General features: G+C 34.5%; 1 protein-coding gene across 2 annotated transcripts; it reads right to left on the reverse strand.

Moving 5' to 3' along the window:
* Positions 1–197: 197 nt before the first annotated feature.
* LOC127858813 (perlucin-like protein) lies at positions 198–6252 on the reverse strand. 2 transcript variants are annotated; one of them, XM_052396105.1, is made up of 6 exons: positions 6134–6252; positions 5749–5840; positions 4133–4223; positions 1408–1494; positions 828–960; positions 198–293 (listed from the first exon to the last, which is right to left on the reverse strand). In XM_052396105.1, the coding sequence occupies exons 1-6, from the start codon at positions 6192–6194 to the stop codon at positions 260–262; spliced, it is 498 nt and encodes a 165-aa protein (XP_052252065.1). In that variant the 5' UTR covers positions 6195–6252; the 3' UTR covers positions 198–259. The 2 variants fall into 2 exon arrangements, with proteins under 2 accessions (XP_052252065.1, XP_052252064.1); XM_052396104.1 differs by having other exon boundaries at positions 1408–1497.
* Between the last annotated feature and the right edge of the window lie 7034 nt (positions 6253–13286).

The following is a 13286-nucleotide window of genomic DNA, read 5'->3' on the forward strand; positions in this document are numbered from 1 at the left end:
CAATAAGTGGCTCGCCAGAGCTAAAAAAGATTTTTTTAAATGAAAATATCAAATTTTTCTTAGGAAGCTAAATACGACTCAAAGGTCTAATTTGTGATGTATAATATAGTCAAGTGACCGTCTACAAAGTTGTTCAAAATTTGCATCTGTTGTCAGGGCGTGTTACGCCCTAAAAGTAGCATGATTCACATACAGTATTTATAATTGAAGTTTTATTTCACATGTTACATTTATGAACGCATCAAAGCACAGGTTTCGTTCATTTCCCGACAATCACCTCGGGTTCTGTTTGGCTGAAAGAAAACAAAACACAATATAAGCTGCATTCGTATTCCAAACGCAAACTTTTATGTTTATATATATATATAATTTATATATATATATATATATATATATATATATATATATATATATATATATATATATATATATATATATATATATATATATATATATATATATATATATATATATATATATAAGTTTGCGTTATAGCGACACAGCGATAAAACGCAAAAGATGTGTTTGTTCCCATACACACTCATCTCAATTACACACACACACACACACACCCATCACTCTCATAGTGTCTTGTTTGTGTTATATTTCTTTGTAACATGTACTCGCGTGCTTCCAATATGGTAATTCCAGTTTTCATCACTGTATGTTTCATGTTGGTGTTTTGTTATAAAGAAGAAGATAAAAACAATCATTTATCTCCTGACATTACTTCTGGCGTTACAATATTTGCTATATGAACAGTTTCTAATATGACCTAGACTCGGAACCAGTCACAGCTTGCGAAGGTTAAGAATAAATGTACGTACCTCGATTCACAGATAGGATAGAAACCGCGATTTCCGCAATCAAGGTCATGCCACCGGAAGCCGTTGCCTTCGCCTTTATTATAAAAGCCTACACAATCTTCTGGACCACCATTAGGCTGATCATTATCCCAATCTATAGGTTTAAATATAAAATAGAACATCGTTTGCATGCATATAAATGAACACAACATTCAATCTCATAGAAAACCTAGCGTCTTTATAATGTCATTTCCTAACTTGCTAGAAGTTCTAACGATACCATTTAAATATAAAAGCCTTTCATTTGCTTAAAATCTATGTTCAGCTTGCATCGGAAGCCTCAGGCTTATTTATACGCTCTTGATTCGGTTGTCTGGGTAGAACCAGTACTTGGCGTCTATGAAGGAAATCTAAAGAACGCTCCCACAGTGGGAATTGAACCATTGACCCCCGGTCTCCAGACGGACACCCTATCCATTACGCCACACCATTCTTTTAATTAAGCGATTTGAGAACAGGCACATGCCTATATGAAGTTTGCTTTATCAAACCCGGTTTAAAGGTCATCGGTATAAAATTTGCAAATGAAAGGAATGTGTACCAGAATATGTAACAATCGAGTCATCGTCTCTCCACATGAAATGGCCTTCCACCAGCTCATCGGTTAAACCAATCCACCATGTGTAACCTACTCAGTCAAGACAAAATGACATTTAGTCAAGAAACAATACCGAATACAATCCTTTGTGGGTGATGTATGCTTACGATTAGGTAAAAACACATCTTAATAAAGATTTCACTATAAAAATATATTTGATCAGTATGCCCCTTACACGGGGATATGAATATTGAAAGTAAATAAATATAACGCCCATTAAAAAGAGGAATATGAATATTGAAAGAAAATGAATATTAACTTTAAATTGTGCATTCCGAATACAGGCAACAAAAATTTATTCATAGCGTTTATTTGTTATGAGGATAATGTATTGTTTAATAAACGTACCTCCTCAACTCCAAAATAAATGATTATGTACTTATAATCGCATACCATTACGTGGGCGTCGCTGACAACAATCTCGTTAATGTGTAATATATCTTATGATTGTTTTGTTTTGTCGAACAGTACCGACAATCGATATGAACAAAGTTTATACACTGGGAGCCCGTTTTATCAACATATCGATCTTAGCGGATCTTATCGTAAATCCAAGACTTACGATCTGTTAATAAAACGGCCTCTGGAGCTATATTTACGTGTCGATGTACTCAAGCGGATTCAGCATCTATTGCTTACGAAGCTATGCTGATAAAGCATACCAAATCAGTTTTTAGCTCACCTCGGCACAACGTGCTCATGGTGAGATTTTGTGATCGCCTTTTGTCCGTCGTGCGTCGTCCGTCGTGCGTCGTGCGTCGTCCGTCGTCCGTCGTCCGTCGTGCGTCGTGCTTCGTCAACGTTTTGCCTTGTGAACACTCTAGAGGCCACATTTATTGTCTGATCTTCATGAAATTTGGTCAGAACATTTGTCCCATTGATACCTCGACTGAGTTGGAAACTGGGTCATGCTGGGTCAAAAACTAGGTCACTAGGTCAAAAAAAAGAAAAACCTTGTGAACACTGTAGATGTCACATTTGATGCACAATCTTCATGTAACTTTGTCAAAATGTTTGTCAACATGATATGTTAGTTGAGTTAAAAAATGGTTTCGGTCCGTTGAAAAACATGGCCGCCAGGGCGGGGCAGTAATCCTTTAATGGCTATAGAGAAACCTTGTGAACACTCTAGAAGTCACAATGTTTTCCCAATCATCATGAAACTAAGTGAAAACATTGGTTTCATTGATATCTCGGACGAGTTCGAAAATGGTCCAGATCGGTGAAAAAACATGGCCGCCAGGGGGCGGGGCAGTTTCCCGTATATGTCTATAGTAAAACCTTGTTAACACTCTAGAGGCCACATTTATTGTCCAATCTTCATGAACTTTGGTCAGAAGATTGGTCTGTATGATATCTTGGATGAGTTTGAAAATGGTTACGTTTGCTTAAAAAACATGGCTGCCAAGGGGCGGGGCATTTTTCCTTATATGGCTATATATATGGCTATAGTAAAACCTTGTGAACACTCTAGAGGCCACATTTATTGTCCAATCTTCATGAAAATTGGTCAGAAGATTGGTCTAAATGATATCTTGGATTAGATTGAAAATAATTACGTTTGCTTGAAAAACATGGCTGCCAAGGGGCGGGGCATTTTTCCTTATATGGCTATATATGGCTATAGTAAAATCTTGTTAACACTCTAGAGGCCACATTTATTGTCCGATCTTCATGAAACTTGGTCAGAAAATTCATCCAAATAATATCTTGGACAAGTTTAAAAATGGTTTCGGTTGGTAAAAAACATGGCCGCCAGTGGGCGGGGCATTTTTCCTTAAATGGCTATAGTAAAACCTTGCTAACACTCTAGAGGCCACATTTATTTTCCGATCTTCATGAAACTTGGTCGGAAGATTTTTCCTTATGATATCTTGGATGAGTTCGAAAATGGTTTCGGTTGCTTAAAAAACATGGCCACCAGGGGCGGGGCATTTTTCCTAATATGGCTATATATCATGCTTTTGTAAAACCTTGTTAACACTCTGGAGGCTAAATTTATTGTCCGATCATCATGAAACTTGGTCAGATGATTTGTCCCAATGATATCTTGGACGAGTTCGAAAATGGTTCCAGTTGCTTGAAAAACATGGCCGCCAAGGGGGCGTGGCATTTTTCCTTATATAGCTATAGTTAAACCTTGTTAACACTCTAGAAGCCGTATTTATTATACGATCATCATGAAACTTTGTCAGAAGATTTGTCCCAATGATATTTTGGACAAGTTCAAAAATGGTTCCAGTTGCTTTAAAAACATGGCCACCAGTGGGCCGGGCATTTTTCCTTATATTGGCTTATGATTCTTCATGAAACTTTGTCATTATATTTGTTTAAATGATATCTTGGATGTGTCTAAAAATGGTTTTGGTCTGTTGAAAAACTTGGCTGCCAGGGTGTTCACTAGTCATGAAAGTTGGTAAAAACATTTTGTTCTAATGTCTATGGGCCTTTCAGGCCCTCTTGTTTTAAACATTGGTATTTTTTATATGTTTATTTTGTCAGACAGATGGCAAAAAGAAACAAAACTTTCTGCAAAGTTGGGTCTTATAATCTTTTCGTTTTTTAAATGTGTTCTTTACATTCGGATCTCTTGTTTAGTATAGTTATACTGTTGCTCGATTCAGTGAAAACAAATGTGTGTAATATTGTATTTGTCATAAGTACCTACCTTTCATAAACGTAACATGGTCTTTGAGGTAGTCATTCTCCATTGCATTATTAATATGCACAAGGTGGCCGCCATGTTGCTGACAATAGTGCTGTAACAACATACAGTTTTATTCAAAGTGGATGCAATTTTTATATCAAATATGAGCTTCGTGACACATAATTCCACGAGAGACAACGTAGCTTATCTTGAAAGAGTTGGTGTGCACCAATCTATCAAATAATTTAGTAAATTGTCCGATAGTCCACGTTATTTGTCGTTAATTACAAAACGATGTGCCTTAACATATGTCTGTGTTCAATGCCTGTGTTCATGCACAATTTGGCATCTATAATTACAAGTCTTAAATATTTTAAAGCGTGGAAGATGACAAAACAAAAAAATAATATTGTAAAAGTTCGAAAAGATCTGAGTAGCGATTAACAAAGCTGTAATTATGCAGCCATTACTGTGTAAACCATTCCATCCACGGTGGTGATGTTTTCTCAAAGCGAGACATTTTAAAGGACTGCAATGAACTTAAATCGTATGGTCAAACATTCTTGTGGTTTCTTAAAAGAATATTGTAAAAGCTCTTCAACATAAGGGCAATATTCCCCTTCACTAACTTCTGTTCATAAACAAGATAATTTAAAAGATTATGATGAAGGTTTGATTAAGGAATAGTAATATAAGTTCATTCCCTGATGCAGCTTGTTGTTTCTGACAATAATGCCTAAGAGACAATGCAAGAGCTGATTTCCTTCACACGTGGTTTTGAACACCATGTCTTTCAACAAACATTTATGTCATTATTTTATTGTTATGCCCCCTTCGAAGAAGAGGTGGTATATTGTTTTGTTGGGTTCGGTCGGTCGGTTGGTCGGTCGGTCAGTCGGTCGGTCTGTCTGTAGACCTTTTCGTTTCCGATCAATAACTCGTTAACGAATTGACCGATTGGCTTGATATTTCACATATGCATTTGAATTGGACAGTGGATGACCCCTTTTGAAATTGGGATCACTTGTCAAAGGTCAAGGGCACTGTCACAATAAGTGTGAAAATCTTTTCCGATCAATACCTCTTCAACGATTTGGCCCAGTGGCTTGATACTTCATATGTGCATTTGCCTTGGCAGTACACGACTCTTATTGATATTGATGTCACTAGGTCAACGGTCAAGGGTACTGTGACATTAAGTGTAAAATTGGTTTCCGTTCGATATGTCAACAAAGTTTTGAGTGATTGGTGTCATGGCCCTGTTTCGGGACGGCATTTGTGTCCGAATGCACAGCTCTCGTTATATTTGGCTCAGATAAAGAATATTTGCCTTCAACGCATGATTTGCGCATGAAAGCCATCTAGCTGATTAATATTATCCACACTTTTTGTTAATACAAATACTATACCAAGAACTTTCAAAATATGTTTCAAGAAAATTTGTTAAAGTATCACATTTAGGAATGGAAACGAACATTGTAACTGTAAGTACCAAATATAAGTCCCCCAATAGTATTTTATGTTAATGTTAGATACAAGCATCAAGATATGTCCCGTACTAAAACTAAAATGATAAAGTGTTAATTGTTGAACTTCTTATGTAAGTATATAATTTAGAAACTAGTTAAGTATCATACTTCAGATTCAACGAAGCTATAGGGATTGCGTCCGAAATGGTAGCATGATCCGAGAAATGATAAATAATCATTTGGGCAACACGTAGTTGTTCCTTGGAATAAAGAAACGACAGAGAGTAAAACATCAGCAATACTGATTATTGAGTCAACTAATATATGTTTCATTTTTTAAGAATGAAATGTATTATTTTTAATACATGCTAATCTATATCATTTTTTTATTTAAAAAAGAACATTTCCTTGACGTTTCTTCGTCGATGGAGCGATAATGACTTTAGAGTGGTCCTCCATCTACACTCATTGATAAGTGTTTACATATTTTACCAATTAATATAAAACTTGACTTTATATTTTTCAGGTTTTCAGTGTGCCTGCATAATCTTACCGGAAACAAAAATCTCAGCAGTATATAGCAGAATAAAAATGCTTGTCAATATCCCTTTCATTTTAGCACAATGTATGGCAACGGCGGCACGACTATCTTGTGAAACAACCAAATGGTACTTACGTGACTTGTTCTTATCTTCCCTTTCTATATACTGAATCATGCATGAGGATGTGATGTTGTCAGCGAAACCAATGTAGGCATTTAACGAGTTTGACATTACCGGCACTTAAAGATATTTGTGTCGCCATATTAACTTAAGATTTATTTTAACTGTATTTTCTTATACCTTGATTTTTTTTATATTTCGTTTGTGCTTTTGCCCAGTGTAATATTACATCGTTCTGTTTGTGTTGTCTGCTTTTTTTTGTCTACAAGTCATGCATTACCTTGTCAACATCAAAGCTTCATTTCCGCGACGGTCGTGGAAAATGTTTGACTGACCAGGCCTTGACTGTGGTTTGTGTGTCATATGCTTGCTTTCTAATGTAGCTTGCAGATGTTTATTTTAGCTAGCTGTTCCGGATCACTCAGGTCCCATGTTATTTACGCCGATGTTTATTTTAAAATGTCGGTTTTAATGAATGCCGTGCATATTAAAGGGGCCTTTTCACGTTTTGGTAAATTGACAAAATAAAAAAAGTTGTTTCAGAATCTCAAATTTTCGTTTTAGTTACGCTATTTGTGAGGAAACAGTAATACTGAACATTTACCATGCTCTCAAATAGCCAAAATATGCATCTTTTGACGATTTGAAAACCTGAAAATTATAAAACGTTGCAACGCGAAACGATTGAATAATTTGGAAAGTTTTGTTGTTGTCGTTATATTTTGTGAACCTACGAGGATTGCTTATAAAGTAAAAAATACATCCACTCGTAACATGAGCACGGATGCCCGAGTGGCCTAAGCGGAAGATCTTTAAATCCAAGACTCCAGTGGTCAGTGGTTCGAACCCAGTTGTGGGTTACTTTGTTTTCTTCTTTTTTTAAATTGTATTTTTGTTTTTTTTACTGGCGATGTTTAGGTCCAATGTTTAAATTTATCAATATAAAGCATTTAATGACAAGCTTCAATACATGCCAAAATCTGTGAAAAAGACCCCTTTAAGAGTGTGTATTGGTAATTACTTACTAGATTTTAAACAAGATTACAATATGAAGTGTAGCCTTATAAGGAAAAGTGTCCTGCCCCATGGTAGCCATGTTGTTTGTTATCAGACTGTTACCATTTTCGAACAAAGCCGAGATATCATAAGAATACACGTTCTTACACAGTTTCATGAAGATTAGACGATAATTGTGACTTCTAGCGTGTTAAGTAGGTTTTTCTTAAGACAATTTAGGAAAACATCCCTGCCCCTGGTGGCAATGTTTTTCAACAGACCGAATACATTTTCCAAAACGGCCCATATACCATAACAATAAATGTTCATACCAAGTTTCATGAAGATTTAAATAAACATATGGCGTCTAGAGTGTAAATAAGGTTTTACTATAGCAATATAATAAATACTGCCTGTCCGGCCATGTTTATCAACAGACCGCAACCCTTTTCTATCTGAACTCAGCCATCATAAGAACAAATGCTCTGACCAAGTTTCAAGAATATTGGACTTTAAATACGACTTCTAGAGTGTTAACAAGGTTCCACTATAGCCATATATAATGAAAACTGCCATGTTTTTCAACAGACCGGAACCATTTTTAACCTCAGCTGAGATATCATTGGGACAAATATTCTGATCATGTTTCATGAATATTGACTATAAATGTGAAATCTAGAGTGCTAATAAGGTTTTACTAAACCCATATCAAGAAAACTGCCCCACCCGGTGGCAGCCATGTTTTTTAAATGGACCAGAACAATTTTCGAAATCAGCTGAGATATCATTGGGACGAATATTCTGACCAAGTTTCATAAAGAATTAATTTAAAAGTTCATGTTACTTCCAGAGTGTTAACTAGCTTTTAATTTAATTTGACCTAGTGACCTAGTACGTCACATGACCTAGTTTCAAACTCAGCCAAGAGATCATTCAAACCTATCCTTACCGAGTTTCATTCGGATCGGACAATAAATGTGGACCCTAGAGTCGTAACAATGCAAATGTTGACGACACGCGACGCATGACGCACAACGGAAAAACAGCAATCCCAGAAGCTAAGGTGAGCTAACAAAACACGCGTGCGCACACACACATGCACACACGCGCACATACACACAAACACACAGGGGGAAAGACCTCTCAGCAAATGAACAACCAAATTAAGTTTGAACTTCTACATTTTATTCTCCACACATTCAGTTCAAGAGAAGTCCACAATAAAAAGACAAACAACCTATCAATACACATATTAAATCAATTTTTTGTGTTATAGCTAAATCTAAATATAAGAAAACACATCATAAACATTATTTTATTAAAATTATTAAACAGGTTACGCTGCATTGAAAATCACATTTTACAGAAAATGTTATCAGGAAATTCATAAAATAAAATAATTTCTTAAAGTTCATAACCTAATATAATGTTTAGTCAAATTGAAACATATGAGTATCTTTTAATAAAATGCAGTATAAAAGCAAACGAACAATTGATTGTAATATTTCTTGGGACAACTTATCAGAATGTTTCGATAACGAACTATACAAAAATAAGCCTCAACTAAAGGCAATGATACATTTTTAATCGCACGTATCTTAAGCCTAAATGAAAATTATCCAGTCTAAATTTGCAAAGATTCGTATAAAATATTTGCAATCTTGACTCACAGTGAATTCTATTTAGAAACTCTACGAATAAGGCTACTAACTACATGCTATATTTCAAAATTAGACATTCTTATCGGTTATGGTTCAATGTTCATTACACAGTTGTAACCTATAAAATGGTGTAGGCATTTTTGACTTTTCGACAACAAAGAAATTTGTTAAAAAAAAGAACTTGCCAATTAAAAAAATCAATTGTGTGAATGGAATAATTATAGCATTAACAGTTACTTTTCGGTCGGTTATAATGACTGTGTTATCAGATATGGAAAAAAGAGGCAACGCATCAGTAATTATTTATACACCAAAACTCCTCATGCATTTGAAGCCGCCCTAAAAGGTAATTGCACAAAATATTATTCATCACATGTTTAATTGATTTCAATAACCTAAAATAAACCTATTTTCAACAAAAATAAGCGTGTTCTGCTCTTGTTTTTGCAATTTCTCTAAAACAAAAAGGCTATTATGTTTTAATATACATTATGTTGATGTCAACATTCGCAGTGGCCCTTAAACAGAATATACAGCATACTCACGTGGCTGTTAATACATTATGACAACCATTCTTTACTTGCTACAGTTCCATAATACTCCCCAGTGATAGGTTGTCTGTATAAAGATTTAGAGGAAAAAAATTATTGTTCACGTGGCAATAATTCCATAAAATCCCATCGTACAGGAAGACATGACAATATACGTATATTCGCTATGTGGGGAACCTAGGTATGAAGATAAACACATAAAAAAATCAACAGGTAATACTTGCCCCCCCCCCCCCCCACCCCCCAAAAAACAATTGAAGTGGAATCTGAAAATACGTGTCCACTCAAAATGGGTGCTACAAATGACACGTCGCACGATTTGGACCATCAGATCAAGATCTTACTTCACAATAAATCCCTTAAATTTAACCAAGCTAAAGACCTGACAATATGGGCATGTCCATCCAAAAAGACAATACATGGAATGTTTCGTGAAATTGTTTCCTTCAATCTCGCAAGGTAATGAAAATCCATAGAAGATAGAATTTTAATAATCTAAGGGCAATAACCCCCTTAGAAATAATTTGACCTTAACAAACTTACAACGCATGTGATTTATGTAGACATGCTACTAATCAAGTTTAATTGAATTTGAATCGTTGGTGTATAACATCTCTTGCAAAAATGAAAAAGGGACATTTAAATAATCAAAGGGCAATAACTCCCGGAAAAAAATCGTTGGACAGAAACGACCTCACAAAGGTGTGCCAGACATCTTGATCATTCGTTTCTGACATATCTAGCGGCAACGATAAGACATAATTATGATCAAACGGCATTAACTTCTTGAACATTCATTGACCAAAACAACCTGATAAAGAGGCGGCTGCATATGACGTTTCATAAAATTCTAATAATTAGTATCTGAAATTTCGTGTGAACAGAAAGACGGACATCAAGTAGCAACGAAACAATTATCAAGAAAATGTGTGTCAGACCCACACAAACTTAATTTCATTTAAATAATCATTGGAACATCATCAAATCGGCAACTATGTTGCCCCTGTAAATATATTTGCCTTATTACTGTTCATAAAAATGATGGACTCAAGCGTAACAAACATCAACAACATTTACGTATTAACAGTATCACAAGCATTAACAAATGAACAACATCATCATCAACAAAACTGATCTAATCATTTGAACCTGTCCACTGAGAAACAGATATTTTAGCATGAACAAATGAACAACATCATTATCAACAAAACTGATCTAATAATTTAAACCTGTCTACTTAAAAACATATATTTTCCTTTATTTGTACACAAAAACTTGATTTTAGATCAAAATTTACTACAGCATATGTGAAAGTAGAGTGATACCCTTAGGCTGATACATGTACTATGATTCTGTGTGGTTAACACGGCTAGTAAATAACTTATGATTATTCAAAGCAGGTAGCCATCTTGTGTGTATAGTATTAATATTAACCGATAATTCCATATTGGTTCTATTTTAACAAAAATGTTCCAATTTACAGTCATCATACAAGTCATCATTCAACTTACTGTTCATTTAATAATTCTATATGGTAAAACGTATAAGGTAAAATATATCATTCATATACAAGAAATATGGTCCTTTCACCTACAGCATGTAGCAACCCAAATGTGCATAATTGAACGATGGTATGAAAAACAACGCAAGTAAAACAAATCCGTAAATTTTGTCTCTGACATGCAATACATGTTTTACCATCACAGCTGAGCACATATATAATATATGATCACACTTTACAAACCAGCATTTATATGTCTACACAGTCACACTGCGTACTGTCATTTAAAACCACACAGAAAATAATGATACACCTTAAAAGGTGTTAATAGAGTGAATTATTAATGAGAAGTGATTTAATGAATGTGACTTTTCCTCTTTCACCAACATTCCGGTACATAACACATTTTTATACAACATAACAATTTTAACAGTGACAAAACATCATATCTTTTTCTAAAAAAGACCATTATACAATTGTTCACAAACAGATTTGATTATTCTAGAGCCAAAGTTACATTTTGTTGTTATTGAGGATAATCAAACTTCTCCAAATCCTATGTGTTTACGTTAACCCTTTGCATGCTGGGAAATTTGTCGTCTGCTAAAATGCCGTCTGCTAAAATGCCGTCTGCAGAATTTCTAAAATTAGCATTTTCTTCTATTTTTTCAAAGAATACTATCAGAATAGCAAACAGTTTGGATCCTGATGAGACGCCACGTTCTGTAGTGTCTCATCTGGATCCAAACTGTTTGCAAAGGCCTTCAAAATTCGGTTCCAGCACTGAAAGGGTTAATATTAGATCCCTTCACAGAAACAACTTAATTAATTATGAATGTTTCTAGTTTGAGCTTTTTGAGCATAAATTACTTTTAAACATTTTGTTACAAAAGAGATAAAAAAATAATAAGAATAAAGGATGGTATTACATAGTACTTTTAATTCAAAATCAGACAGTCCCTCTTGAAGAAAATCTAATTTAATACATCAATAATTGGTATACAGGTAAAGTATGCATTTTAAATAAGAGACAAATAAGAGAATTGCAATAACAAATGTACTTATAAGCTTAAAATATCAACAGGGGCGTAGCTGCTATTAGGCACAGCAAGCCTGGGCCTACAATTTTTTTGAAACATGAAACAAATAAAAATGCTTCAACTTAAAAAAAACGCATTAAAATGTTGATCCTGATGGTGGTGAGGCGTTAGAAATCTGCATTTCATAACGACATAATCCTCAGACAATGGATTCTGGTTGTGTTCAAAGGACATATCTTCCAATTATCAACTCAACTTCTTCCTACGTGCATAGATTCTAGCTCACTTTTTTTACGTGACTTGCTGTTACAGGTTTAAATAGATCTACATGTAGATCTACATGTTTCCCTTTCAACACTACAGTAAGTTGTAATCGATTATTGTTGGATGTTTAAGAAACAATTAGTGTATTAGATCGAATATAAGTAAGGTTTACACTCAACACGTTACGATGCTGTTATAGACATGCAGACAGTATTATTGGAAAGAATTCCCATGGTTTGACTTGAGAATAAGTGGAGTGTTACACTTTTAAATGTTTTCTCTGTTCCATATTGTTTTAAAATTTAGTTCTCTGTTATAAAGATAATACAGTTAAATTTAGTTCTCTGACATTGAGATTAAACAGTAAAATATCAAAGAAAAACAGACCTAAGTCTTATATTTTCTTATCTTGTTATTTGTCTAGATATGCTTTTAATCTCACCACAGGCTTAATAGAATTAAAACGTTGTCCGGGGAGGTTTTATGTATCATATCCGGGCCTACAGCTAAAAAAATGCTAGCTACGCCCCTGATCAATAAAAAGTGTCTGCAAAATTGGTCTTTTTCCTAATTAAGAAAATAACATTAGGATTTACTTTAACTTAACATTATTGTAGCAATATGTTCATGCTTTAATGAAAATATGCATCATTAATATAATTAAGCAATTTGGCGTAATAATTACATGTCCATCAAAAGACCTTTCATAAATGGACAAAATCCAGTACAATAATGTCAAAATATAACAAGCTCTGTTTAAATGTATGGTGATTCTTAAAAAGAACTATAACTATAAACCGTATACAAAACCATATACAAATCAGAACAAACAAAGTTTTAGCAAAACAATATTTTTAAATACAAAAATGTCTTATCAACAAATAAAAACAAGATGTGTTTGTGAAACACTATGTCCCCGTATATGACGTTTGACCTTGAAGGATGACCTTGACCTTGACCCTTCACCACTCAAAATGCGCAGCTCCATGAGATACACATGCATGTCAAATATAAAATTGCTAGCTTCAATA

The sequence above is a fragment of the Dreissena polymorpha genome, chromosome 14 (assembly GCF_020536995.1).
Source record: "Dreissena polymorpha isolate Duluth1 chromosome 14, UMN_Dpol_1.0, whole genome shotgun sequence".
Taxonomy (NCBI): domain Eukaryota; kingdom Metazoa; phylum Mollusca; class Bivalvia; order Myida; family Dreissenidae; genus Dreissena; species Dreissena polymorpha.